We start from the raw sequence: 27,351 nt of genomic DNA on the forward strand, positions 1-27,351 counted from the left end.
GTAAAAAATTGCGATAATAGGTCCGGGCAATACAGTTTGGTCACGGACCTCCTCCTGCCTACTTATTGGTCCTTCTTTTCCCGACTTAGGTACCTATATCAGCTATACTAAAGCTGATCTCTGGGTATTAGGTTCTCTTGGTACGTTGGTATGGATGTTGTGTTTTATTATTCTATGTTTCAGATTGCATACTTCTTCAGATGCTGCCTGGCTCTTCAGGGGCAGGGTCCTCTCAAGCTGCAGAAACTTCCATAGGCATGGTGACATCACTGTAAAGGGAGCAGATGGCAGGAATAGGCTGCAGGGGGAAGTTTTTGGTCCCCATTCCTGGAAGGGGTGCCAGTGAGGGTCACGTGACTAACCACAAAGTGCAGAACATTTAACCTGAAACACATCTGCACCTTAGCCCACAAATCCCACGTGCACAAAGCTTCACCAATTCACGGTTCATTAAAAAGAGGAACTAAAATATGAACTTCAGCCCAGAAATTCAAATATATCTCACTCTGTACAATGGATGCAACCAGCATGGAGGTCATAAAGTTGATTCTGTTATTATGTGAGTATTAAACTTTTTCATTATTCCTTTTTTATTAATTTTTTATTTTTATTAGATTGTAATCTCCTCTGGGACAGAAACTGATAGTAGACTGAACTCAGGGTTACCTGTACATCACTACGGTATATGTCAGAGCTATATAAATGTAAAATAATAGTGTGTGACTTTGGGGAGAGACATTAGAGTGTCAGCTCCTCTGTACAGAGACTGATGGGACTGGCTCAGTGATCTCTGTACAACACTATGGTATATGTCAGAGCTATATAAATGTATAGTCTCTATTTGGTAGGAGAGGTGTATAATTTTCAAATTAGTTGTTTTTATTAAATTAACATTTTTATTGATTTGCATTTTGTACTAAGAACAAAATATGTAAAAAAAAAAAGAAACAGAGAAATGTAAAGTAATGTTAAAGTACAAAAAAAATAATTAAAAAAGCGAGTAATAAAAAGCAAAAAAATAGCGAGTTACTAATTACTTTTTACTACTGTTACTTTTTTAGGACAATCATGCAATTATAGTTTGAAATGATTGAAATGATTGCTCTGTTTGTAAATCAGCAAATCTGACATTTACCAATCATTCTTTAGTGATTAATAAATCTTTTCCACTGAAACATGGATGATTCTCTACAGTAGAATATTTGGTGAATATCAGATTCCCTGCCCCTTATTTTCTACACATATTTTAGAATTAGGTGTGGTTTGTTATACTGATACCATTTACCGATATTAGAACATTTCTATATGAAAATCAATATCATTTATCAAAAATGTTCCATCTTTTTTCATTTATCATCCCCAAGCTTCAGTCAGTGGCTTTGCCTAGGCAGGGATGATGTCATCAATCTGCTGCAGGCAGCAGGTAGCATTTCTTCCGTCTCCTCTTGGTGAATTGACTTTAGATTGTAACTTTATAGCAGGAAAATGAAATAAAGCTTTGTATTAATATTACTAACTGATATATTTTATTACCTTTCAGCACTTTTCATACATTGCACAAGTAAGTAACCATACTGATAATTATTTGTTTATGTTATATAGAAGAAAAGTTATATAATAGTAATAGTTATAGCTTATTATTGCTTTATTGTCTTTTTTACTGAAGGGAGAAAAACATTTTTTTCAAATAACTATCATTAATATTTTTTCGCATCTGCCCTTGTGTTGCTTTTGCTAGCTTATTTTTTATTAAAGAGGACCTGTCATGTTTTTTAAAGTATTTTTCCATATGGCAACAATATCATTTTTTCTCCATCTTTTATGATTACAAAGCTTTCCTAGAACTCCAGTGACTTCTGCTCTCATCAGTCTGTTGCAGGCAGGAGGAAGCATGCCCTTAGTCCCCTTTCCCAGTGAAGGTGTAATTCTACAGAAGGGGAATAACTTTGTCAGACTTTTCTGAACAAAGCCCAGAACCAGGATTATCCCTGATTGGGCATCTCAGTCCGGAATATAGATGGTGACCCCGGATGATGCCTGAATAAAAATAGCAACGTCCTTCCAGATAGAAAAACAGATGGCGGCCTTGCCATGGGAGACTTAATAAATATCTGCACGGGTTACACTGAGCAAATAATTTAATGCCAGGTCCACTTTAAATTTTTTCCTTATTTTTCTTTATAATATAATTAATCCAATCAGGATGAAGTGCACTTGGTATAAAATCTTGACGTAAGTAGGTAATTATTTATAAAATAATGTTTGTTTCAAGTCTTTGCTTTCATTTAGAGGCTGTAGACCGGCCAATGGTGACATTGTATCCCATTTGGAAGACGATCTTCAGGACACAGTCCATATCCCTTATGTGTGACCAGGAGAAGACCGGGCCGAAGGACCAGAAGTTCTATTGGTACAAAAACAATCAGCTACGTTATAGCAATGGGCACATATTCCAAATATCTTCAGCCCAGATGGGTGATAGAGGCAATTATCAGTGCCAATATGGTGAAGGTCCTAGAAGTGACGTTGTTAAACTGGACATCAGCAATGGTGAGTCAAACATATATAAGCTATAAATGTGAATAAAAAGTCATGTGCGGTGATTGGTTTTATGGCGGTGGATATTTTTAATGGTGATTGGATGATGTCAAATGGAGTCAATTGGATTGGAGTCCTCAGAGACCATACTTTACCTGTCATTGATAGGTGTGGTGGTGGGCTACCAAACAATGACAACCAACAGCCAGATTGGCTGAGCTGTGCAATACCCATCACTGACATGTAAAGTAGGGGATGACAACTGTCATACTATGTGGCCACTATAGATGGGCTCTACAATACCTATCATTGACTTGTGTAGTAGGCCACTGGAGGATGACACCTACCATAGAATATGGCCAGATTTTCTGAGCCATGCAATACCTATCATTGACATAGACAGTAGGCCAATGACAGTGGCCATACCCTGTGGCCACATTTGCTGAGCCCTATAATGTCTATCATTGACATTCACAGTAGGCCTTTGGATGATGACAGATGCCATAGTATGTGGCTGGATTTGCTGAGCCTACCATACCTAATGACGAGGTGGATAGTAGGCCACTAGTGGATAACAGATTCCATATATCTCTGGACGTATTAATCATTGACATGTATATTAGGCCACTAGATGATGACAGCTACCATAGTCTGTTGCCAGATTTGCTGATTGCTACCATGCCCAATACTGACGTAGATAGTAGATCTCCAGATGAAGACGTTTACCATTGTATGTAGCCAGATTTGTTGAACCCTACCTAATAGTGACATGGATAGGGATAGTAGACCTCTGGATGACAATATCTACCACAGTATGTTGCCAGATTTGCTGATCCATACTAAACTAATCCTTGGCAGGAATAGTAGGCCTCCAGACAATGACATGGCTATGGCTAGGCCTTACAATACCAATCAATACCATAGATTGTAGACCTCTGGAAGACGACAATGGCCATAATCTTTGGCCACATTTGCTACCATACCTAATATCAATATGAATATGAGCCCACCAGATGAGGAAAGCTACCATAAGTGGTCGGATTTGCCGAGCCCTGCAGTACCAATCATTGACATGGATAGTAGGCCCCTGGATGGTGACAAATGTCATATGGGCTGGATTTGCCAACCCATACAATACCCATCATCAATGTGTTAATTAGCACTCCAGATGATGACAAATTCCATACTCTGTGGACGGATTTGCTAAGCCATACAATACCTATCACTGACATATATAGTGGGCCACTGGAGAATGACACCTACCTGGATTTGCTGACCCATTTACTAACTTTCATTGACATGTATAATATTCTTCATTAAAAAAATTACAAAATCTGATCATTTTTCCACTAATCCACCCAGATATGAACTGGGGTGGGATTTTTGTGTTCCGACCTAAAAAAAAACTATAATACATCTGACCCAAACTATAGTATGGTACTTTAACCTTAACTTGCTTTTTGTTCTTTCCAGATTGGCTGATTTTACAAGCTAATGATGTTTATGAAGGAGACACCTTGATTCTTCAATGTCAGGGATGGGATTCAAGTGGTTTTGGAAGCAATGCCAGGTTTTTGAAAAATAAAAGCTTTATTTATAATGGGAGTCCGATATACAAAAAAGAAAAAGTATCCAACCAGGACTCTGGAAGATATAGTTGTGAGAGAAAAAGATGGTGGGCGACTTACTCAGATACAGCTGACACTTTTGTAACTGTTCACGGTAAAGTGTTCCAATTGATGACTAATATTGAAGTTATGGCTTACCATAGTGTGGGTGGGCAATGGTGCTTGTGAATTTGAAACTGAATATATTTGTCATAGAACCAAGGTGATCTCATGGGTTTGCCAGATAGGTTTGGCAAATGCTAGGAAAATTCATAAAACCCATAATGAGTTTGCAGATTAGTGCTGACCACATAAATCCAATGATGATCAAATTTACATCATCACACAGTGAATGAATGGCATTATGACCACACCCCTTACATTTTTGGCTCCCGGAATCCTGCACCAATCTGTGTCTTTCCTCAGTCTTATTGGTTGAATGATGCTGCTTGCCTTTTAACCAGGAAGTCGAAGGGCATCTTGTGGCAAAGAAGAGGTACTACAGAAGACAGCTTCTGATCAATTGTGAATATTGTAGCTTGAGTTGTTTTTTTTTTGTTTTACATGCCTTGTTTTATTAATAAAATGTTTTAAGTCACCGGAGAAATTCTAAGCATTTTTTTCCTCCTGCAGAGTTATTTTCTAAACCAGTATTAAAATTTGTTGAATCGCTTGTGATTGAAGGTGACCACATGACTCTGAAGTGTGATACAAACCTGGATCCAAAAAGAAAAAAAACAAAACTGCAGTTTGCTTTTTACAAAAATGGATGGAACATTCTGCAATTCAGTGAATCTAATACATACAGAGTGCTGTCAGCTCAGCTGGAGGATTCTGGGGTTTATACCTGTGAAGTGAGGACAGCGATAAACACTGTGAGAAAGAACAGCAATTCATTATCCATTCAGGTCCAGGGTGAGCATTTTGGATTTCCATTTCATTATGTGAAGTCACCTCTATGGTAGTATTGTTGTGTTTGCGTACAGTGATGCCCCCAGATGTGTGGAAAAGTCTGCGGGTGGGTAATAAACTTTGCACTAAGAAACTGGAAAAATAAGCCTGGAGCAAAAAGCAAGGGTATGCATGGGTGGGTGAATAGGGGATGGGGTACGTAATAAAATGGTTCTTAGTTATCAGAATGTGGTATAGGACAGACTGGATGGGCTAAATATGGCTTGGGGTAGACGGAGATCTTTGTAGGTTGGAGGAGTGAATCTGTTTCCAGATGGGGCTTAGCTAGTGTTGGGTAAACCTTCTACCCAATGGTTATTCTTTGGTTTTTATTAGCTTTTATAGATGTGGAACCAATGGTTTTAATATGATAATCTCTCATGGTAAGGTTGAAGGCCATATTTATTAAAATGTAAGGTTTGTCTCAGGCATGGTGTCAGTTCTTTGGTACCATCAATTACAGTACCATGCCATTGGTTCTATGGGCTATAGGTATTTGTCAAACTGTCCCCAAGACAATGTGGTGCACTATTTAAAAATTTAATATGGGCTTATTGTAATACAACTTTATGTTTAGTTATGTCTAACAAAAAAGGCCATCAAAGGTTTTTTTGCAAGTTGTTTTTTAATTTCGTGTTTTACTTTATTCTGACTCAAAAAATGTTTGGTTTCGTAGGTTGAAGAAAGGATGTAGGTTATGAAATATGATTAGGACAGACATGGCAGTGTATGGCACCATCTGTAATACCTAAATCAAGTGCAGATACCTACAGATAATTTTTAGTTTCATTCTATGAAAATCAGCCAACACATTACAGGAACTAAAACCCACTTCATCATGCAATATCATTAGGTGTCATGGGATTGTAATACCCTAGTCAAGTGCAGATACCCATAGTGAGATAAGCAATCATGTTAATAAGTGCAAACATTCCTCACTATACTTTATTGCTCTTTGACCATCATTCTGATTTTTTTTTAACAGCATTCTTTTCTGAGCCAGAATTAGTTTCCAATCAACCTAAGGTATTTGAAGGTGACAACCTGACTCTGAAATGTAACACAATTTTGGCTCCATCCAAAAAGAATACAGAGCTGCAATTTACCTTTTACAAAGATGGACGGATTCTGCAGGAATACCTTGTATCTAATATATACAGAGTGCAATTAGCTCAACTAAGAGACACTGGAAATTATGTTTGTGCAGTAAAAACTCCAAATGGAGCTGTGAAAAAGAAGAGTAAAGATTCATTCATTCAGATTCAGGGTTAGTATGTAACTTTGGAGCGCTATAGTCCACATCTGGTAGACTAACAATAAAAAAGTTCAATCAAACAATTGGTAATGGGATGTTAGCTGTTCGCTTATCATATTGATGGAAATTCCAAATGATTATGAAGAGATTAACTGTTTACATTTTGTGTTGGACAGTTGACTTAGAACAAAATATTGTTTGAATTAATGAAATCAATTAATAATATTTATGTTATGTGTATGGTCAATATTTAACACACCTTTCTCAATATTCTGAAATTCAAAATTCTCAAGATTCTCTTGATGATCTAGTTTTTCAATTTAGTGGTGACTGATTTTTTATTGTTTGAGCTATATATATTTATATTATATATATATTTATTTATATATATATATATATAAATATATATATATATATATTATATTATATTTATATTATATTTTATATCTATATTATTAGCTTTATGGTCCGTACACATATGAGTACCATTAGGCTGATCATACTAATCATCTATGTCATAGAGTAAGCCCCAAGGTCCAGGCATACTTGTATGTGGATCTCCATTTACCATGTATCAGTATAGGATCACACAATACTCCTTGTCCTAGTCATGCTTTGACACCAGAATTCGCCCACAAGTTCCCCGAAAAAAGTCTTTGGATGGTCGGGATGTCTCAATGACACTACATAATGATGTAAAAGCTGCAAAAATATGGAACAAGTACCAATGGCCAAAAAATCAAAGATCACATTTAATTTTATGAATTAGATATCCCACTAGCGGTATTCCCAAATCTAACTGGGGGTCGATTTTACATGCAAAAGTTGGTATTCTTGAGTCAGACTCTCGGTACCTAAAAGCATAATAAAAAGCCACTTACCTTGTTCCGTACCCGCAGGTCCTAGGGACACGTCTGCCTACAGGGATTTCCTACCTACTGGGATTTTGGGTGGCGTTGGTGCATACGTAAGTGCGGCCAGGACAGCAGGACAGCAGTGGAAAATTCAAATCATTTTGTTTTGGATTCAAGACAAAATAGCTGTATTAAGGCCAATATAAATTTATTATTACACTTGTTAAATGTATTAACTATTAGACGTGTCGGTGAGAATTAGAGGTCTACAATGTGAAATAAATACTACCAGAATCAGACTGCTCGGAGGGTTAAGCCACCCCCCCACCCCACAAGATGCTGCCATTCCACCAGCCTTACCCAAATAAATACCATAACACACTCTTTTGGGCATTGTGGGCCTCTTAATTGTCATGCCCCTCTTTTTCTTTAAGGTAACCAATCTAATATCAAAATGATATAGCAAAAATATAAAAGTATAAAATTGGCAAGGCATTTTAGGTCATTTACATTCTCATGATATAGTATAACAACAGTATGTCCCCCTACTTCCTGGGCGTCTGCACCATCTATACTTTATTTCTCCCAATCACACAAACCCCACTGGCCTATTTGTAGCCCCCTATAAACAAACACCAAATTTAAGCATGTTTATCCCTTTAACTTGGGTAACTGCCACAGCCAAGATGGTTCTCCTACTTATTTAATTATCCTGCCAATGATGCACCTGAGGACCTCAACTGCCTCAATTGCCACCTCTAAAAAAACCCGTTAACAATCCTCACCATCCTTGGGTTAGGTAGGAGGGCAGCTTGCTCCATTCCAGCCTCAGACTGACCCACAGTTGATATTTGTATATTCATAAATAACTGAAGATTGTGTATTGTATTTTATATAGAAGGAAACCAAAACTTTCACCAAGCCTACCATATGTGTTTTCTTTTCAGCTACCTTTGGTGAAACACAATTGAAAATGAGCGCTAATGAGGTAGTAGTTGGGGATAACATTGTCCTCTCATGTGAGTCCAATCTCAGCTTGTTTCCAATATTCTACACTTTCTACCACAATGACACTTCCTTTAGTAATGTCACCATCTCTGAGAAGAAGCCAGCAATGATAACATTATCAGTCAACGCTCACACCACGGCCGGCTTCTATTATTGTATTTCTGACAATGGTAATCCGAAACAAAAACAGCTCAGCAACATGTTCAACTTGCTCGTAATTGGTAAGTCCTTCATTGATTAGTTATCGGTATATATGAATTTTGTGAATAACATATACCCTCCGGTATGTTTTTTTATTGCTGTCGGTGTCCCCATTGTGAAGATTTAACCTTCTGTTTTCATCCTGGTGATTATTGTCCCCGAGATTTATGGTGATAGGAAATGCAAAAGGTAACATCTGTCCCCAGAACGGGAATACAGCTCAAACCTTCAGGGTCACCTGCTCATTTTATAATTATTTTACTTTCTGTTGCCTATCTGCAACTTTTCCTCACAAGGTAATGGCATCTCATTTTACCTTAAAAATCAGAATTTTAATATTATTTTATTTTGTGCTGTATTATTATACTGGTAATAGAACCAATATTGTAATGACCATTTCATGTTCCGAATATACAGAAGATGAAGTCACCATGTTGGAAATGCAGATCAGAGGATGAAAGAGCAAATATGATTTGTTGATACACAGATTTTTTAACTTGATTATTTGCTCATATAATAAAGTAGTTAAGTTGTAACTACACAATTATATCAAGGAATATCCAAATAAAATCAGCATTTGCATCGGCTACATTTTTTCTGTCTTCAGTTGAATAAATAAGTAGGCTGCACCATAGCTCATGATAACATAGCTGAACCATAGTCAGCAGTTTACCATTCAGAAAACATTATATTAATTCAGCACAGGACCTTAGACTTGCTTGTTCTATGTACAAAAAAAAACAAGAAAATATGTGAAGGTTTTATCCTTATACTTTATTAACAAGGCACAAGGACAGTCCCGGACTGAGATTTATGCTGAGAACAATTTAAAATTAATTACATATTAAATAAAAATAGAATGCTGAGAGAACATTTATCTACATTGTACTTGATATCTAGAAAAGCATACAGGTGGCATAGAAACTGATAGCTTTCGGTCTGAGCAAGTTTGGGAACCAGTAAGTTAAACTGAACTTTTATCATCCAGCTGCCCAGCCTGTTTGATAGATATACATTTCATCATTGGTCACTGACCCATTGATTAGGATGTTTATTAATTGTCCCTTTAAAGTTTTATATCTTCCCTGCCACGTTAAAGGGTAGCCCAGCTTGGATGTATGTTACTTACCTGAAAGGTTGCAAATGGTTTTTGATGATATATTCCCTGAAGAAGCGGTTCTTCCGCGAAACGTGTCGGAATTTATATATGATCTGTATAACTATATAACTGTAACATTACTGTTTTATATGAATTTTCTCAACAGATTCTGTAGCAGGAGTAAAAATTGTTTTGGATAAACCTGGTGAGAATTTTGTCCCTGGAGATTCCTTAACATTGAAATGTTCAATAGAGAGAGGCACGTCTCCATCCTATCTTTGGTTACACAACGGGAGGCCGGTGAAGGAAGATTCTGGAGTTTACCAGTTGAGAGACCATGGAAGAGTGTTATATATAGATCCCCTGCGCCATCACCATACGGGATCTTACCAGTGTGAGGTCAGAAACAAAGTATCCACCAACAGAACCTTTTCTGTGATCAGCAAAATCCAAAATATAAATATTCTTGAAGAGAATAATGGGGAAAGCAGATTCCTAGCAGATGATGAGACCACACAACGTAAGCATTTCCTTTTTTTCTTTATTTTGTGTAAATTCCAATAAAAATCTTTTTATAAAAACAAGTTTTGGGGAGGGAATAATCTTATAATAATAATTCTTGGTAACTCTCCCCTGTAACAAAAGAATTTCCTTTTTCTTCTAGAGTTTAACCAAATCCTAAACCGTTACTTTCAGATTTAGGCTGCTGGTGGACCTCAGTAGTCTTTTACAGCCCTTATAATACAGTTTCTCTTTGAAAACCACTAAATTATTATGGTTAGAATGATAATGTTATGATTGTGCAATCATACTTACAAAAGTCTTAATGAAATGTATTCACCCATCCATTAATTTGGTTAAAATGTACAATTTATATGAACACATACAGTATTTGGCATGGTATTGTATTTTCACTGATTTTTATTACCAAGTATTCTTCTTGTCTTTTATAATCAGTGTCTTCCTCTTTTATTTTACCCAAGATTACGTTTTAAATTGTTTTTCCTACAGAGGAAAGTGTTATGTGGTCTCTCCTTGGAGTTTTGGTCCTGGTCGTTGTCCTGCCCGTTGTCCTGTTTTTCTATAGACACAAACTGGGTAAAATAATTCCAAGATTTCAAAAACAAACAAACCCAGGTAATTGTCTCTTGAGAGTTTGATATTTTATTGTATGTTTCTCGCTTATGTTAATGCCCTCATTCTCAACAAGGGTTCCTTCAGACGTTGCTTGGGGCCCCTTGAGCTTTGACTGATTGACCTCCCTATTAGATGACTTTTAGTTTGTGGTCACTGTAATTTGGCAGAGTCAGCAGAATTATACCAGACGTCATGCTTGGGGAGAGGGAGCCTCTAGGGGGCACTACGGCTTGCACATAAGTGGTGGGCCCTGAGAAGGGCCAAGGCGCAGAATTTAAGCAGCAACCTAGTCTTCTCCAGAGCCTCTAGTAGTGAGTATGTTGTACTGCTGGTTACTGCCAGGTTGCAGTTCGAGAATTGTCAGGAACAAGCCAGGGGTCAAGAACCAGAAATCGGGGAATAGACACCAGTGACACAGGGCCACCACAGACACAGGAGAACACACTAAGCGACAGGCGACTTAGGGGAACACAAGAACAGCCCAAGGGAACAGGCAGAGAAACACCAGACTGGACAATTAGTGGTTAACACAGGAGCTGGACAGAGAAAACACTGAATTAATCAACAGGTGTAGAGGAAATGCTCAGCAGAGCTAGGGGTCTCAGCATTAGTGGGGACACATTGCATGAACACTGAGTGCTGTGTTGGAGCCAGCTAAATAGCCAGGGATGACTAAGAACTCATTTCCAGATTGGCCAGCTGGAGGAGTGATACTGAATAAATATGGATCTGCACTTTAGCGAGGAAGAGGTAAGTGTGGCACAAATGCTGTTTTTAGATTTTTTATGCTCTTTTGACCACCACTGTATGGGGGGCATTCTTTCTACTGACCATTAACCCCCCCCCAAGCAGTAATCCCCAGTGTGACTCGGGGTCACTAAAAAACAATAAACTTTGTTCCTTTGGCTTCCCCCAACGTCCCTCTCATACCTGCAATTCCTCAAGACACCACGGCTTCTTCCTTCAATCTTCACCCGGCATGTGCATTGACCTTCTCCGGGGTTTCCTGGTGACGTTGGTGCATGTGTTGGTGCGGGCAAGAGGCGAGGCGGGAAATTAAAATAATTTTGTGTTGGATTCAATACAAAATAACTGTATTGAGTCCATTACAAAGAAATATTTATAATATATATATATAATACATGCTTTTGTACAGTTATAATGTGTTACACAATTTTTTTTAACAGATTTTTGTGTTTTTTTATTTAAAGTTTATTATTAAATTTAATAAATATTGGACATAATTCCGTGAGTTATGCCTAAGAATTATAAGCCTACAATGTCAAATAAATTTCCTTGCAAAAAAAAATGTAACGCTTTTTGCATGAAAATACGAACAGAGTTAGAATGCTTGGGGGGTTAATATAAGGTACATTTTTTCCATGACCTCCTACGGTTCTAGCTTGGTTCCCTAAGACCTAAATAAATATATTATATTATAATATTAGGGGATAATATTTAAGAGTATGTCCACCCAAAATTTACTTTGGTAAAGTGAGGAAGGATTAAAAAACCCTGTTGGGTTTCAACTGCTATCAAGAGATTGTAAGGTCCTGGTTCAGGTCCAGTACTCACCAGGCACCATTCACCCAATCTAACTCCCCGTTCTTCACCTAGAACAAGCCCCTGATCAGCTTCAAGAGAGTAGTTCTGCTGTCCTAGCACATGGTTGCCCTCCAGAGTATGTCATCTAGGGAGAACTGACAGGGAACCAATAATAATAATGACCACTGGCTCAAGTGAACATTAACATTCCAAAGTTCTGTTATTTCATTTTTTTTCCTTTTCATTTAGATACAACATTTGGCAAAGTGAGGCCCAGGTAAGAAAACAAATAAATATTTGATATATCACATAGCACAAAAGTGAATCCTGATTGATGTCAGCCCCCATGTGGGATTCTCCATTTCTACACCTATTCTACTTTTGGTGATTATAGAACCAGGTTGGATGCATTAGGGACTCGCTTCTTATTGGACAATAATACTCCCGCATGGAAATCTTTTTATTTTAATCCTGGTCCTGTTCACCTGTAGTAATAAATGTTTTACCCTGCTTTGGAATGTTACCGACCATCTCTTTGTGTTCCACCACAATCTATTACTATAGAAAAATCTCAGCACAAGGATGGTTGGAGCTCCTTAAAAAAGGCATGGCGGGATTACACAGCACAGAGAATTTATCCCCAGTTAGAAAAGACTGCCAAGAGTTTTCCAGCATCCACCAAACATTCAATTATCAAATCTGAAGAGCAATGATCCTTTCGGTAAAAATATTCAGACTAACTCTTGCTAATAGAAGTCAACCCAGTATTTGTTCATTTATAACAGACCTGCAGGTGCTGAGTATTTTGCATAGATAATAGATATTTGTATAGATAATAGTCTAGTCTCCTTTACTAGCACAGAAAAGTTCCCCTCATACCAAATTAACAGGACCCCGTACTTCCCTTGAAATGGCTGCTTCATTACAAAGAGATGTTTGAAACTAACAATTATTTATAAATGTGGTCTAATTGTTGAGGTAATCCTGAATACTTTCATCTGCTGAAGAAGCAAGTGTTGCGAAACATGCAACTAACAGTTATTCTTGCATTAATTTGGTCTAATCATTGAGCTGATTGGTGTAGATAATGAAAACAGACGGTGTTCAGAGCTGACACATTAAATAGATTGCCTTTATTGGCGAAACATTGGATAACATGATTGTACTTGGATATTTGTACTGCAATAGTTGTTTCTCATTATAGACATAATAAAAACTCATAAATGTCAGTACCCATAAGATCCCTCTCTTGGATAGACCAGGTTTGGGTTTATCTGATCTTTTTGATCATATGATTATATGTAAACAGTTCATAGTAACCATAACTTTTACTAATTTGACTTTATTGTTTGAATCTCTTGCAGAGTTGGACCCATTGCAGCACCTAATATCCCACCAACACCGGATTCCACCAATAATTTCCAAGCTGATTACAGTAACAGTACGTAAAAAATCCTTTTTTCCTCCACTTTTGTCACTAACTCGTCACAGATAACTGTATATTGCTGGTCAGCACTTCCCTACTCACAGACTTATCGTTTATGTGCTTAAAAATAAATATGGGGTATTAAACCCACAGAGGTAATTCACCAATTCTTCATATGTCCTAATGTTTCTTTTTAATTTCCTCTAGTATCAAACATGACACACCCTGCTGAAGGAGAAGTGTGCTATTCTTCTATCCAGATTAATCAGATGACAGGTCTGTATTATTCTTACACTAAACATTAATACATTACTTAAACAGTAAATCACTTAAAAAGAACCTGTCACCAAGTAAGTTATTTAAACAAAATTTGTCTTGAAATACCTTAAATACTGGAGTATAAATGTTTTTTTTTTTTTACCTGAAAATATTATGAAGAGCGTCTCAGTTTATACTCAGACCACCAGGTGGCGCTGTGTTCTCATGTAAACTGTAGGTGTATAACAACTCTTGTTGTTGGAGAAAGATTTTGCGACCACATCACCATCTACTGGTGATCAGCAAAATTGCACAAAAGATCATTTCAAAGCCAGTGAACTCAAAAATACCAAATACGTTAACCTGAAAAAATGGGGGAAAAGACAAACAAACTAAAACTATGTGTTTTTCTTTCCTTTAAATAAATGTTTTATAAATAACACACAATGGATGTATTTAATCACATTCATTTTGTTGGCATTTCTGTTACACAGTTACATAGTAAATCAGTTTGAAAAAAGACATAAGTCCATCAAGTTCAACTACCAGGGAAAAAAACATATCTCAGATATAAAACCCTATGCACATAGCTGACCACTGTTCTGAATGTTCGTAGTGACAACCACATTTTGTGCCCAATGTAGTTGTTTTACAGGTAAAAGTAGATACCATAGTTTATATTAGGGTAGGTTTATACCTGAGTATAGACGGTATATGTGCATGTACACATTTTGTGCCCAAGATTTATAATGTAGTTTTTTTCGGGTATAGGTAGATACCATAGTTGATATGACATAGGTATATATGATACCATAGTTGATATTGGGGTGGGTGTATATTTGAGTATGTGAATGGTATATATGCAGGTCATTTACCTGTAGAAGCCTCCCTACTATAGACTTGCTAAAGCCCTGAGTGCTGCTCCTGCTGCTTGGTGTCACCATCTTGGATGTGAAGTCAGCTGCTCCAACAAACTCAGAACTGTCATTTTGCATTTCCTTTTGCTCCTCTTCTGGCTGGTACATAAATGGTTAATAAGGGAGATGGTTACAATGGTTAATAAGGGAGGTAAAGAATGGATGAGCCACCTTAAACAGCAATTAGATATTCCATAAAAAACAGAGAACAATGACACTTAAGAGAAAACAGGCTGGGATATGGAAATGAATGGAACATTCCAAAGCTGCAAGTCACATTGTAAACAAATAAGGATAATTTGTTAAAAAGAATGGAAAGTTGGTGACAGGGTCTCTTTAAGATTTTAGAATGCCCCCACATTTTTCTCATGTCTCACTGTATGGTCAACCTTCCTCCATTGTATTTCATATATGCATTTTTTTACCCTATCAGGTTCTACTGATCACTGCAGCGGACAAGTAAGTGACATCTCAGCCACCCTGGGGTTACAATATGTTCTGTGATCAGATGTCTAGTAATGCTTAGTATATCTAATATTCTGTTTTAGTACAGTTTAGAAAAAATGGGGGCCCCAAGCAAATTTGAAGTTTGCTCTCTGCTAACATTCCCTAAAAACATTTGATAAAAGAACAAATATTCCTATACTAATAATGTGTTTATTTCTTTCACCCAGGATGAATATTCAGTGATATATTCAGCTGTGAAATGCCCTGAGACAGACATGGGTAGAAAAGACACAATGGGTCACACTGAGCTCTACGAAAATCTCAGTTCTAAGGAAATCTAAAATCCATTAAAAAAATCAGCCAAGTTACTGTACTTGGATGGAATCTGAAATTATGGGCAGGCACCTAGAAGAACATTTATTTATTGTTAGTTGTCTGCTTGAGTACCCCATATTCTGTAGTCCAACATCAGAAATAGGGGAAAGGTGAACGTGGAGTCAATAGTCAATTTTCTGTTGGCTATTTGGAGCAAACGGTTCCTTAAAAGGCTACAGTTAAGAAAATGCAGTGAACTGCACCCCCTGCACCCCCTTTTTTTTTTCCCAAGGATCATCTCTGCCGCTCCTGCACACCCTCCACTCCCTGCACTGCCAAACTTTACTATTCTTCTTCTAACAGATCCATGAACAGAATTACAATAATATTAACTTTTCTATCATCTTTAGCAGCACTGCCATGCTTGGAACCTAACCCATAACTCCCAACTAATGGAGATGGGGAACTCAATGTATGTACTCAAGTGAATTGGGATTTAGGTTTTGTTCAATTATACCCATGGCCTTCCTAGACAACCCTATATTTTCAAATGACCAGAATAAGTGAATTGGTGAGCACTGTTTTATGGCTGTAATACAAATGATTATAAATGTGGTGTAGATGGGATAATGGCACAGTCACATCCCATCACTACCTGGCTTGATGAAGTGCTTTTTTTATTTTTTCAGTATTTCTTAGGTTGTATCATTGTGTGATGTTACCACTAAACTCCTCTAGATGTCGCCATTGTTACTTTATATTTCCTGTCTGATTGCCTTCATTGGCAAGTGAAGGAAAACATCATTTCTATAAATTATAATAAAACAGTTACCTATAAAAGTATAATTTTGTTGTGAGGGTGAGCCATGCAGTCTTATTTTCATGTTTTATGTGATTTATTACAAATATTACTTGCATGAACTAAAGTTTTGTATTCTTTACTTAAAAACGTTTTCTGCTTCTCGTTAATCCATTGCACCTGCCTGATATTGTTTCCTGGGTATATTTATCATGTTTCTATTCTGTAATGTTGAAATAAAGAAAAGAATGTGAAGGTTGGGTTATTGAAGTCACTTTATTATCTGAACTCTGATAAATGACTTTTCTATTCTCTTCTGATTTGAACCAGTTGATAATCTGTGATTAGGTTGCCTTTCTGTTTGTTTATTAATAATAGGTTGAGGTTTGTTGAGGAAAGGCGGTTGAGCCTAGGTAATGTTCAGCTTTTGGGGAAATTTGTAGTAGATGTTTCCACCCAACTCACCCTTACTTAATACCCCTCCCCATATATACATGTTTTCTCCCCTCCTTTTCCCGCTTTACACTTTTTCCTTCTCCCTACTGCTAATTTATCTTTTCCTCTCTGCTTTCTCTTTTTGTTTTGATTTACTTTTCCTCTTTTATTCACCCCATTATCCACCCTCTTTCTCATGCTTTCCTCCTTCTCCTTATTTGCTTATCTTTTCCTACAAAGTTTAAATGGAAAAAGAAGACCAAACTATATGGAATCCAACATGGAGTCATGACCGCAGCTTGTATACACCTAGATACTTCCATTTTTCCTAATTGTAGTTGGGATAAAAGTATAATTGTACTTTTTGGGGTTGGTGTAAAATTATAAATGTAGATGGGGTGAAGGTATAATAAAGTATACACTCAAATACTCAATTTACCCATTTTTCTTAACTGTAATTGGGGTAATGGTGTAATAGGGAAACAAGATAAAGCAGCCCCATCCCCCTCTGATTGCCAAACTCTACCGTCCCCCAAAGTCTCACTTTTCTCCTTGCATTGCCATCTCTGTATTCATTGGGTGGAGCATAGCATGTAATTCATATATCCCACATGGGTTTCAAAGCCCGTTTGGGCCTCCTACATAGAACTGTTGGCATCTGACCTTCATTTTTAATCAAAAAGAAGAAAGAAAGTAAGCTCTTTTTAGGGCACCGAGAATTGTATAGAAACAGTTTACACGTTATTGAGTTCAAACAAATCGTTAAAAGCATAAAACAGAGTTTACAATCAAATAAACTATGTCTTTATAACACTATAATAACTGACTTGAAAGGTTGTTCACAAAAAATCCCACTTGGAGGCATTGATTGAGGAAGGGTGTTATACTGTATCTTATACCTGACGTGTTTTGCCCGCAAGGGGCTTCTTCGAGGGATCTCCGAATAACACTTCTAGGACTATAAAAGGTCATAAAAACATTAAATTAGATTGGAGATAATCGATGGTAGAAATAATAATACGTTCAACAACATGATACATGATAACATCATAATTAGTAAGTAAATGCAAACAATCCTTTGTATATTATATTATGCATCACATAGAATACAAGACATCAAATATTAGAGATATAAGAATCTAGGTTTCCAGTTATGAATACAAAATTAGATAAAAAAAGAAGTTTGTGCTAAAAGCTTAATGTCAGGACAATAGATGGTTTGTAGACTTGCAAAAATAAAGTGATATAAGTCCTTAAATGTATTTACATGTGAATGCACAACCTTCACTGTTATAAAGAGGAATAATTTAAATTACCTAAATGGATTGAAGAAGATGATGACTGCTTTAAAAGAAACCTATCAGGAAAATAAAACTATCAATAAAGTTCTTGCAAGGTTTTAATCAAGTCAGAGAAAAATGATTGATGATTTTACCCAGACTCTTGGGTCTTTTCACCCACCTACCTTCTCTCCACTGGTCCAACCTACTTCAAAACCACGTTCTGCTACACACAGTGGCCTAGACTTCTCACTGACCAGTGAATTTAGTCAGTTATCCACCCAAATACCTCAAACAACCCACCCTCACCACCACACTTTTAGCCCTGCATCAAGGCCCAATACACACCAAGGTAAAAAGAAGGGAGTAAGTGACTCCAGCCCTACTCACTCCGGGAATTCAAAAAGAAGACCCCCCCATTATCACACCTCCTCCTCCTTCAATTGGCACCAATCTTTCTTCTCACCTTGTTGATCAATACATGTCTTCTCTTCAACAATTAACATCATCTCACTTACCTTGTACTGTCCCGTTCCATCCATCCCTTCTTGTCCCACTTCATCTCCTCCCCTCTTACCCTTCTAATTCCTCCCTTTCACCAAGGAGCTATCCCCAAAAACCACTCAGGTTTTTTTAGATCTACATCCTCCACCCATACCCACTCAGTCGCAGAAAGTGGGGCCCATGGAAAATGCCTGGTCTTCATATGTATCTCTAGTAAGATACTGGTAATCGAACAAACATTTCCTTTTATCTTAAAAACTGAGAACGGAAATTTTACTGGGTAAAGTATTAATTTAACTTGTAAAACCAAAACTAAGAGTTTGACTGAAAACAGGAAGTGCTTTCTTTTTCTGATGATGGAACATAGATGAAACTAAGATCACATCCATGCTGTACGGTCATCATGTATCTCCTGACTTTGATCATCTTCATCAGTAAGTGGACACTTTTCTCTCTATGTTCCTAATCAGTAGATGTGATGGGGCTGATTTATACATTTTCACTTCACCAAGTGGACTTCTCTTCACTTTAATCATCCAATCAGGGGAATTTTGTTTTTTTAGTGAGATTTTTCTACTTCTGTGGAACTTGTGCACTTTTTTCAACTTGCAATTTTTGCTGGTTCTGAGGTTATTTGCAGTAAATTTTCCCTTCCTTTGCTTTTTTTCAAATTCAATGACACATCCTTGTGGATGAGTGAGTGCTCTGGTATTGATGAGAGGAATGGAGAGCTCTTGTACAAATGTTGGGTTTGGACTACTTAAGCGATATATGGAAAATTCATTTTCATGAAGTTCAATAATGATAGGCAGAACCTTGATAGACTAAATAGTATGCATTTCCATTATTTGTGGATGTTTTGGAGACCACTTACAGTATACTCTGTATTCTTGTCCTCTATCAGTTAGAGTTTATTTTCAGTTTTAATCCCAGGAAAGATCAACGATCCCCTTCTAGGGTTGATTTACTATGAGTCATTTTGCAAGGTAAACAAGATCTTCTCCTTGTAAATCAACCCAAAAATCTTTTTCTCAAGCTTTAAAAGTGTACTGAATGTAAACCTTAACAAGGAACATTTATTTGCTCTCTGTGCTAATTATCTGTATATAGGGGGTTTATGAGATGGAGAGTGGAGAGGGGGTTAGGGGAAGGTATGGAAATGAGGAGGTGTTATGGAGAAGAGAAGATGTGTGGGAAGAGAAAAAGAATAGAGAAGAGATGAGGAGGAGTTATGGAGAGGAGGACAGGTGAAGGGGATTGGGAGGTACCATGAAGAAAAGAAGCATCATGGACCATATAAAGAGTAGACAATAAATGAAAAGTGCTGGGAGGGAATAAGATGTGGTTATGGAGGGGATATGAGGATGAGGAGGAGAAATGGTGATGATGAAGAGCGGATATGAAAATGAGGTGGGGATATGGTGATAAGGATGGGATATAAGAACGAGGAGGAGATATGGAGATGAAAAAAGGATATGATTAAGAGGAGGGGATATGAAGTTAAGAAGGCGATATAGAAATAAGGAGGGGATATACAGATGAAGATGTGATATGAAGACAAGGGGCTTGTGGGAGAAGAGGAGGGGATATGACGATAAGTAGGATATATGGAGATGAGAAGGGGATATAGTGATAAGGATATGAAGATGAGAAGGAGATATGGAGATGAGGAGGGGACCTGGGGAAAATGAGGAAAACAATGGTAGAGTCATTGGATTGTGAGTTCTCTAATATGATGGGTATGGATTCTATAAAGCGCTGTGTTAAATGTTGGCTATATGCATAACGGTGATTAAATACTCTAAAGACAGGTTTAGTTGGGAGTCAATTAATCTACCAATATGTTTTGGGATATGTGAAAGAACTGAAAAGGCTGAAATTTGACCCTTGGAGACTCGTTGCTGCAAGCCCGTTAGCCACTAGCGGTGGTTGGATAGTTCTGATCGGAATCAATGCCATTTAGGCAATCCAGGTTCCCATCTGACATTACTGTCACAGATCCCCGCAAGTCTAGGGCATCTGTGCTTCCTTCTGGCTCACCCACCTTGCTCTCCCCTGCTGCCAACACCACCTCTGCTTCTGGATCCAACTCTCTGCACACTTCCTGGTCCAGGTCATGTGACTCTCCATCAGCTGCTCCCTTGTCTCAGAGGAATAGGATGTTCAGCAGATGCACTCCCTCTCCTGGTAGGCATGTGAACAACATCTGAGACTGTCTCGTCACTCCCTCTGCTGGTGGGTTTGGTGTCTGCGGCTCACATATCCACTCTCATCACATGAAATCCCCTTTTTAAGGAAGTGACCTGGCAACAGAAACTTTCCTGGATAAGGAGATCCTTGTGATTCTGCTCCCAGGTTTCTACTGCTACAGTTTGTGCATTCTGTTCCTGATCTATCTGTGTACTGACCCTGGCTTGTTCCATGATGATTCCTGATTGCTGCCTGCCCTGACCTTTGGTTTGTTCAACTATTCTTTGTCCCTCACTTTGGCACTATGTTTCTGTTCATGCTAGTTAGCAGTCACCTGCCTTGACAGGCAAGGGTGCCACAACCTGGCAGTAGCTCGCCGCACAACAACCTCACCTCTGGAGGCTGTGGAGAAAACCAAGCTACTGCTTTGACCCTGTGCCCCGAGCACATCTCCACCCACTGGGTAGGTGACACAGAGGGTCTACCACTTGGCCCTGTGGAGCAGTGACATTTACTAAAGCTGCTATTACCAGGTGTGGTAGGCTGCTGAGTAATGACAGCTGTGTAGGTATAATACGATATGATACAATTTATTAAAAGAATGCAAATTCCAACTTGGAATTCCTGAATTCAGTTGGATTTCTTCAATAAACTGGCTGGATTCCATTCATGTTTTTGTGTTCCAAGCAGCTCTACCGACCAATGAGCCACCATGCTATTTATTTCTTTATGTTTCCTTAAGACATACGAGAACTAAACTGAGAACCAGGTAATAGCAGTTACATTCCCACAGTCACAGATCGCTGGCATATGCAAAACTGTACAGAGATTCTCATATCTTGCACACAAGAAGCAGAAAATATAAATAGTCCTGTCTGTTGATGCACAACAAGGTTTACTCCAAAAGAAGCACCGCTAGATCGTAGAAATGTGTTGTATGGTTACTGAAATCTAAAGTGAATCCAAAAATAATTGTTTTTATATTTTGAATACTGTGGGGAAAGGGCATTGCCATCCTTGGTCAGGCGACATTCAGGGTTACCATAATTGATCTAGTAGTCATGCATTGTATAGGAGGTCTCCAGGGGGCTTTCAATAACCCAGAATGCTGAACAGTATTTTCTCCTTTATTTATCAATCCTTCTGGAAATAGAGCAGTAAACCCTTGTATTGGGGGAACAGGACCCATTTCCAGCATTAAAATTTTTTTGCCCCGGAGTTCAGTTTTACCTTTTTCTTTCTATCTAAAGTCATTTGCTAGTGTTGGTATTAAACAGCAACACAACTGGAGGAGAACAGTTGTGTTCTATTCAAAAAACATGGACTTCCAAATAGGAGAAGCTCAACCATTACTTCCGGATGGATTATTAGGTATTTCATACTTTTTGCTGTGATAGAATATCGTCATCTAATCATTTCTTGTAATGTTTTACTTTTTTTTTTGTTACTGTCAAGCAACATTTCCTTCCTGATGTGTTCTGGGAAGATGGGCAACATGATAATTTTCATAAATATAAAATTAGAAAAGAGGGATGGTCAGATAACAGTGTGCACACGCTTGCAGAGCTCTGTATCAGCTCTTGTGGCTCAGAGTATGACTAATTTGGGTTTGTTGTGAAACATTGTCTGCACTGGCCAAATCAAATGCAACAAAAAGAAAATTAGAAGTGTAGACCAGAAAACTAAAAATGTAGTAATTCCTGATTCTTTTTTTGTACAATACATTGTTCATTTAAAGCAGAAATTTCATTAAAATTAGAATTCCATTCTGCGATTATCCCGGTATCAGAGGATCCACCGGGTGTTGCCATCTTCTATCTTCGTCTTCTAGCTTTTGTCTAAATCACCCGAATCACTCCTGGGATATGTGACTTATGTATCCCAGAAAGCTCTGGCCTTCCTATTCAGTCTTTACCACCTTTCCTGTCCCCACCTACTTAGGGCACCACCTCTCTTAGGAAACCTATTATTTCTTCCACCCCAACATAGGGTACTATCTTACCTGTCACCCCAACCTAGGGCACCACCTCTTTTGTTTCCCCCACCTAGAGCACTACTATGCCTGTCACCCCTGTGGATACCAAATTTTCTATCACCCTCATCTAAGGAACCATTTCTCCTGTCACCCCCACCTCACCTGTCACCCAGGACACCATTTCTACCAGTAAAACCCTCCTAAGGGTATCCCTTGTCACCCCTACCTTAGGCATGACCTTTTCTTTTACCTCCACTTATGGAACCACCTCTCCTGTCATCCCCACCCTGTTCATCCAGTCTCAAATTGCACAAGCTCTATGTAATGAATATATATCAGAAAGCTCTGGGCTTCCTATTTAGTCTTTACCACCGCTGAGGTAAGACAAAAGGGAAGGGGCCCCTATTTGTTTTAAATAAATTTAGAAAAAAAATAATTTTTGCTTTAGGGGTTATCTACACTTTTGTGATCATTGATTCCAGCAGACACACAGAACTTATTTTTAAACAATTTATCATACTACCTTGGCTTTATGTACGTTTCTGTTTTGTTTGATTTGTTTTAATACATATTTCTCTTCTTTTCTTTTTCAGTGCTGGCAGTGAGGAACCTAGGTCAGTACATTGTAACAATCTATATATGACAATGATATAACACCATAATCCAAAGTCACATCGCTAAATGGCCATCACAGGGGCTCAGACTTTAATGTCAAAGACCAAGTTGGGGAAAAACCATTTATTCTTGCATTTATTAAAACATGTATCTGAAGGTTCCCAATTATCCAGGTCATTGTATATCTAGTAGTAGTTTGTCATATTCAACAGGTGTAATATTAACTGGTTTTTGTATTAAATATGTTTTGCAATGTTTCAAACTTCAACGCTTCATTAGTTCTACCAGTGTAGTAAAAATCCCGGCATTAATATCCACACATCAACAACACCTTAATCCAATCACCATGGAGTCTGACACTGCAGATGCTGATTGTCTATGATCAGGAGGAGTGAAATTTGTTAAACCATTAAACCAACCATGTTATAATAACATAATCCCATCCTTGGTGAGCAGGAGGAAGACATCTCCAAAGTTATAGGGCCTAAAACCATTCTTACAGTAATTAAATAATGTTCAAAAAGGATGTGCTCAGCAGTGCCAACGTACATACACCCCATACATAGGCATTGTATGCTCCTGTGGCCAAGCAGCTAACAGCTGGAATTAAAATTTCTGTTTTTATGGAGCTATTCTTTATCCAATTTTAATTATGCATTTTCTTTCCTATTAGAGACAATACAGCACAATTTATGTTGGAATTTACCTAATAGCATTGTGTAAACACACCATGCAATGTCGATATGCAGTGTCCATGGCAATTTAATTGGCTGTTCTGCTTTTCAATTATACACACCTATATTACAGCTACTCCATATCTTTTGACATCACAACAAGTCTTTTGGAGTGCTACCTTTCGTTCCATAGTGAGCAATACCAGGGTTCAGGGATTTACTGGTACCTGTAATAGATAGAGCTGGTCTATACTGAAAGTTCAGTTCGAGTTCAGTTCTGACACTTAATATAAAAAAGTTTTTTTGCTTTATCACATCTTTATTTTTTAGGTGTGGCTTTTAGTGAATTTCAAAACATCATTATCTAAACTGTGTATTGCAGGAAAATCAGAGAGACCGACTGTGACCTTCTCTCCTAACTGGAGGAATATATTTGTAGGTGAGGAGATCTCTATGACATGTAATGTACAATTCGGCATGGAAGGCACAAAAAAATATTCTTGGTACAAAAATAAAAATGTGATCCCTGGGAAGAACCAGAAGCTAAGAATTGGATATGCAAAACCGGAGAACCAAGGGAATTATCAGTGTAGGAGTGGATCTGGACCTCTTAGTTCCCCTGTCATGCTACAAATACATTTTTATGGTAAGTCCTTTTTGACAGTGACAAATAGTTTTTGCTTCTTGATTTGGTTGTGTTCACATATACTAATAAATCACTATTTTAAAGTTATGACAACTGACCCACGGAAATACACCCTGGTGTAAAAACTTTTCCCATGTACCAGGGACATTAGAGGTATTTTCTGTACCTTAAATATTCTTAACTTTAACAAAGAAAAAACAATATAACCACAACATCAAGGAAATGCTAAGCTGCAAAAAAATTATACTTCTATTCTTAAGTTTAGATACACCATATATTCTTGAGTATAAACCAAGAGGGCTTAAAGCAAAGTGTGTAACCAATGGTTACTGTTCAAGACATTACTAGAGTTTGTTACATCCTTTACAAGAGGACACAGAGCCATCTAGTGGATGCCAATAACAATTCACAAAAGATCATTTAAGAGCAAGTGACCCATCATAGCCAACTCGAAAGTAAAAAAAACTTTAACACTTTTATTACTTTAAATATAAACATACTGAGGCCATGTGATTTTATTTCTCTCCTGCGCATGCGTGCAGTTCTGACTCTGGGCGTGCCTCTGTTTCCAAGCTTTATCAATTCCGTCCAATGCGCTGGCCAATCAGAAAATAGTATCTTAACCCTCCAAGGCTATTTAGCTAGCTCACACACTGCAATCAGTGTTCGTGCAACGCGTCCCCATGACTGCCAAGCCCCTAGTTCTGTTGAGCTAGTTCCAGTTCACTTGTGGCTTAATCCAGTGTTTCCTTTGTCCAGCTCCTGTGTTACCTCTCATTGTCGTCTGTTGGTTCCCAGCCAACTTCCCTGTGCTGTTCCAGTGTTCCTTTCTGTCTGTGGATATCCCTGACTTACCTGTGCCCCTTTTTAGAGTCTCCTGTGTTCCCTGTGTCCACGGTGGCCCCTGTGTCACTGGTGTATGTCTCCTGGATCCCTGGCAATTGATTCCTGGCGTGTGACCTGACCTCTCTTGCTTGCTGCCTGCCTCAACCCCAGGCTTCTTCGACTACCCTTTTTCTTTGTGATTTGGTACTCTGTTTCATATTGCCCACCTTGGTGTGCCCAAGAACCGCAACCTGGCAGTATCCAGCAGCGCAACATCCTCACCAGTAGCTGCTTAGACTCTACGCCTTGGCCCTTCTCAGGGCTCACACCACCTTGTACAAGCCGTAGTGCCCCCTATTGGACCTGTCTCTCCATGCGTGACATAATGTTTTGAATGTTAGCAATGAGGAGAGCATTTTGTGCCCTGCCTTTATACTTGAGTCAATGTTGTTTACCTGTTCTGTATGGTAAAAGTAGGGTATATATGGTGATCTAATGGTATTTTATAGGTGGTAATTTTACTTGAGCAATGACGGTTTTTGTTTTTTTTATAAGCTTAGTACACATGAGCAGAATCAGTGCAAACTCTGCACTCCAGTGATGGGCCCAACTGGTTTTTCTGTAATCAAATGATAGGAAGACCAAAAACAGCACACCTGCACCTGCTCCGGAGTTTCTCATGGGCAAAATATAATTACAGTGTGGGCCAAATTTAGCACACAGGCCTGAGTTTGACACCGCTGCTCTAGTCCCTTGTATCTGGATCTACAGCCAGGTACCCTTCCCCATCATTGTCTGATCAGTCTTAATAAGTTTGTTTAAACTATATTATATATTGTTAAATTTTACCATCATTTGTTTTTTTGCTGTTATCAGAAAAACTTATCCTTCAGGCACCTGCGGACATTGTAGAAGGAGATGACCTGAATTTAAGGTGTCACAGTTGGCCTGAGTATGAAGATTATACAGAAGCAAACTTTTACAAATTCGACATAAACTTCACAAAATCAATATCAGAAAAACATACATTATGTATTCCAAATGTAAAATCGTCCGACAATGGCAAGTACAAATGTATAAAGGAAGTGCAGGATGGAGAATGGAAAGAAGCAGAAACATTTATCCTTGTAGAAGGTATATATGCATATGTTTATTATCACTCAATAATCGTTTTTCAAACATACATAAAATTCTTACAGTATATATTCTGCGTGGTATTTATAGTTCTTTTGGGCTAGCATCTAAAATCCCGCAATTGTCCAACTGGATCCATGATGCTTCCCACCCTTGAACGTTTGTTTTGAAAGTTTAACTAGAAATTGATTCTTTATTTTTAACAGCTGTCCAATATAACAATATAAAGTAGATTCCTAGAGAGTTGGGTCAAACAAACTGTTCAAAAAAATGAAAGGTGGAATCTTTATGAAACCCACTTCATCAAATAAGGCCATTTTTCTTATCATCCAAAAAAGGAAGTGACTTCACCTGGGGCAAGATAGAGTTTTTTTTTGTTTTTGTTTTTTTATCTGGGGAACCCATTTTAAATTACAAGCTGAGACCCAGCTGAGTGGAAACCCTTTCCCCTAGACTAGCAAGGTTCCATTATATGGACCAGTGGTGGCCAACCTTTTCGGATAAATACATTTGTAAAATAATGATCTTCCTAATGTTGCGTGACGAGGACTGTGGAGGATCTGATTCATTGATCAGCTCACGGTTAACCCCCTAACCGCTAAGCCCGTAATTTCTCGCACTAAATATTTTTGCTCTTTTGGTTAAGCCCGTATTTTTTGGCCTACACTAAAATCCCCACTTACCTGGTCCCGCTGTGCTAATCCAGCGTCGGTTCC

The 27,351-nt window shown here is 38.0% G+C and overlaps 1 protein-coding gene across 1 annotated transcript in view; it reads left to right on the forward strand.

Moving 5' to 3' along the window:
- The first annotated feature begins 279 nt into the window (after window positions 1-279).
- The window catches only part of LOC140342472 (hemicentin-1-like), a 43,994-nt gene continuing 16,922 nt past the window's right edge, over window positions 280-27,351 (forward strand). The window contains exons 1-17 of the mRNA XM_072428668.1: window positions 280-559; window positions 1,541-1,561; window positions 2,290-2,550; window positions 4,012-4,260; window positions 4,779-5,060; window positions 6,082-6,363; window positions 8,153-8,434; window positions 9,680-10,033; window positions 10,525-10,650; window positions 12,445-12,472; window positions 13,560-13,636; window positions 13,829-13,897; window positions 15,230-15,255; window positions 15,471-15,567; window positions 23,335-23,355; window positions 24,413-24,676; window positions 26,378-26,635. Of these exons, the coding sequence (XP_072284769.1) occupies window positions 514-559; window positions 1,541-1,561; window positions 2,290-2,550; window positions 4,012-4,260; window positions 4,779-5,060; window positions 6,082-6,363; window positions 8,153-8,434; window positions 9,680-10,033; window positions 10,525-10,650; window positions 12,445-12,472; window positions 13,560-13,636; window positions 13,829-13,897; window positions 15,230-15,255; window positions 15,471-15,567; window positions 23,335-23,355; window positions 24,413-24,676; window positions 26,378-26,635 (2,743 nt within the window). The 5' untranslated portion in view covers window positions 280-513. The remainder of the gene's footprint in view (window positions 560-1,540; window positions 1,562-2,289; window positions 2,551-4,011; window positions 4,261-4,778; window positions 5,061-6,081; window positions 6,364-8,152; window positions 8,435-9,679; window positions 10,034-10,524; window positions 10,651-12,444; window positions 12,473-13,559; window positions 13,637-13,828; window positions 13,898-15,229; window positions 15,256-15,470; window positions 15,568-23,334; window positions 23,356-24,412; window positions 24,677-26,377; window positions 26,636-27,351) is intronic.

The sequence above is a fragment of the Pyxicephalus adspersus genome, chromosome 12 (assembly GCF_032062135.1).
Source record: "Pyxicephalus adspersus chromosome 12, UCB_Pads_2.0, whole genome shotgun sequence".
Classification (NCBI taxonomy): Eukaryota; Metazoa; Chordata; class Amphibia; order Anura; family Pyxicephalidae; genus Pyxicephalus; species Pyxicephalus adspersus.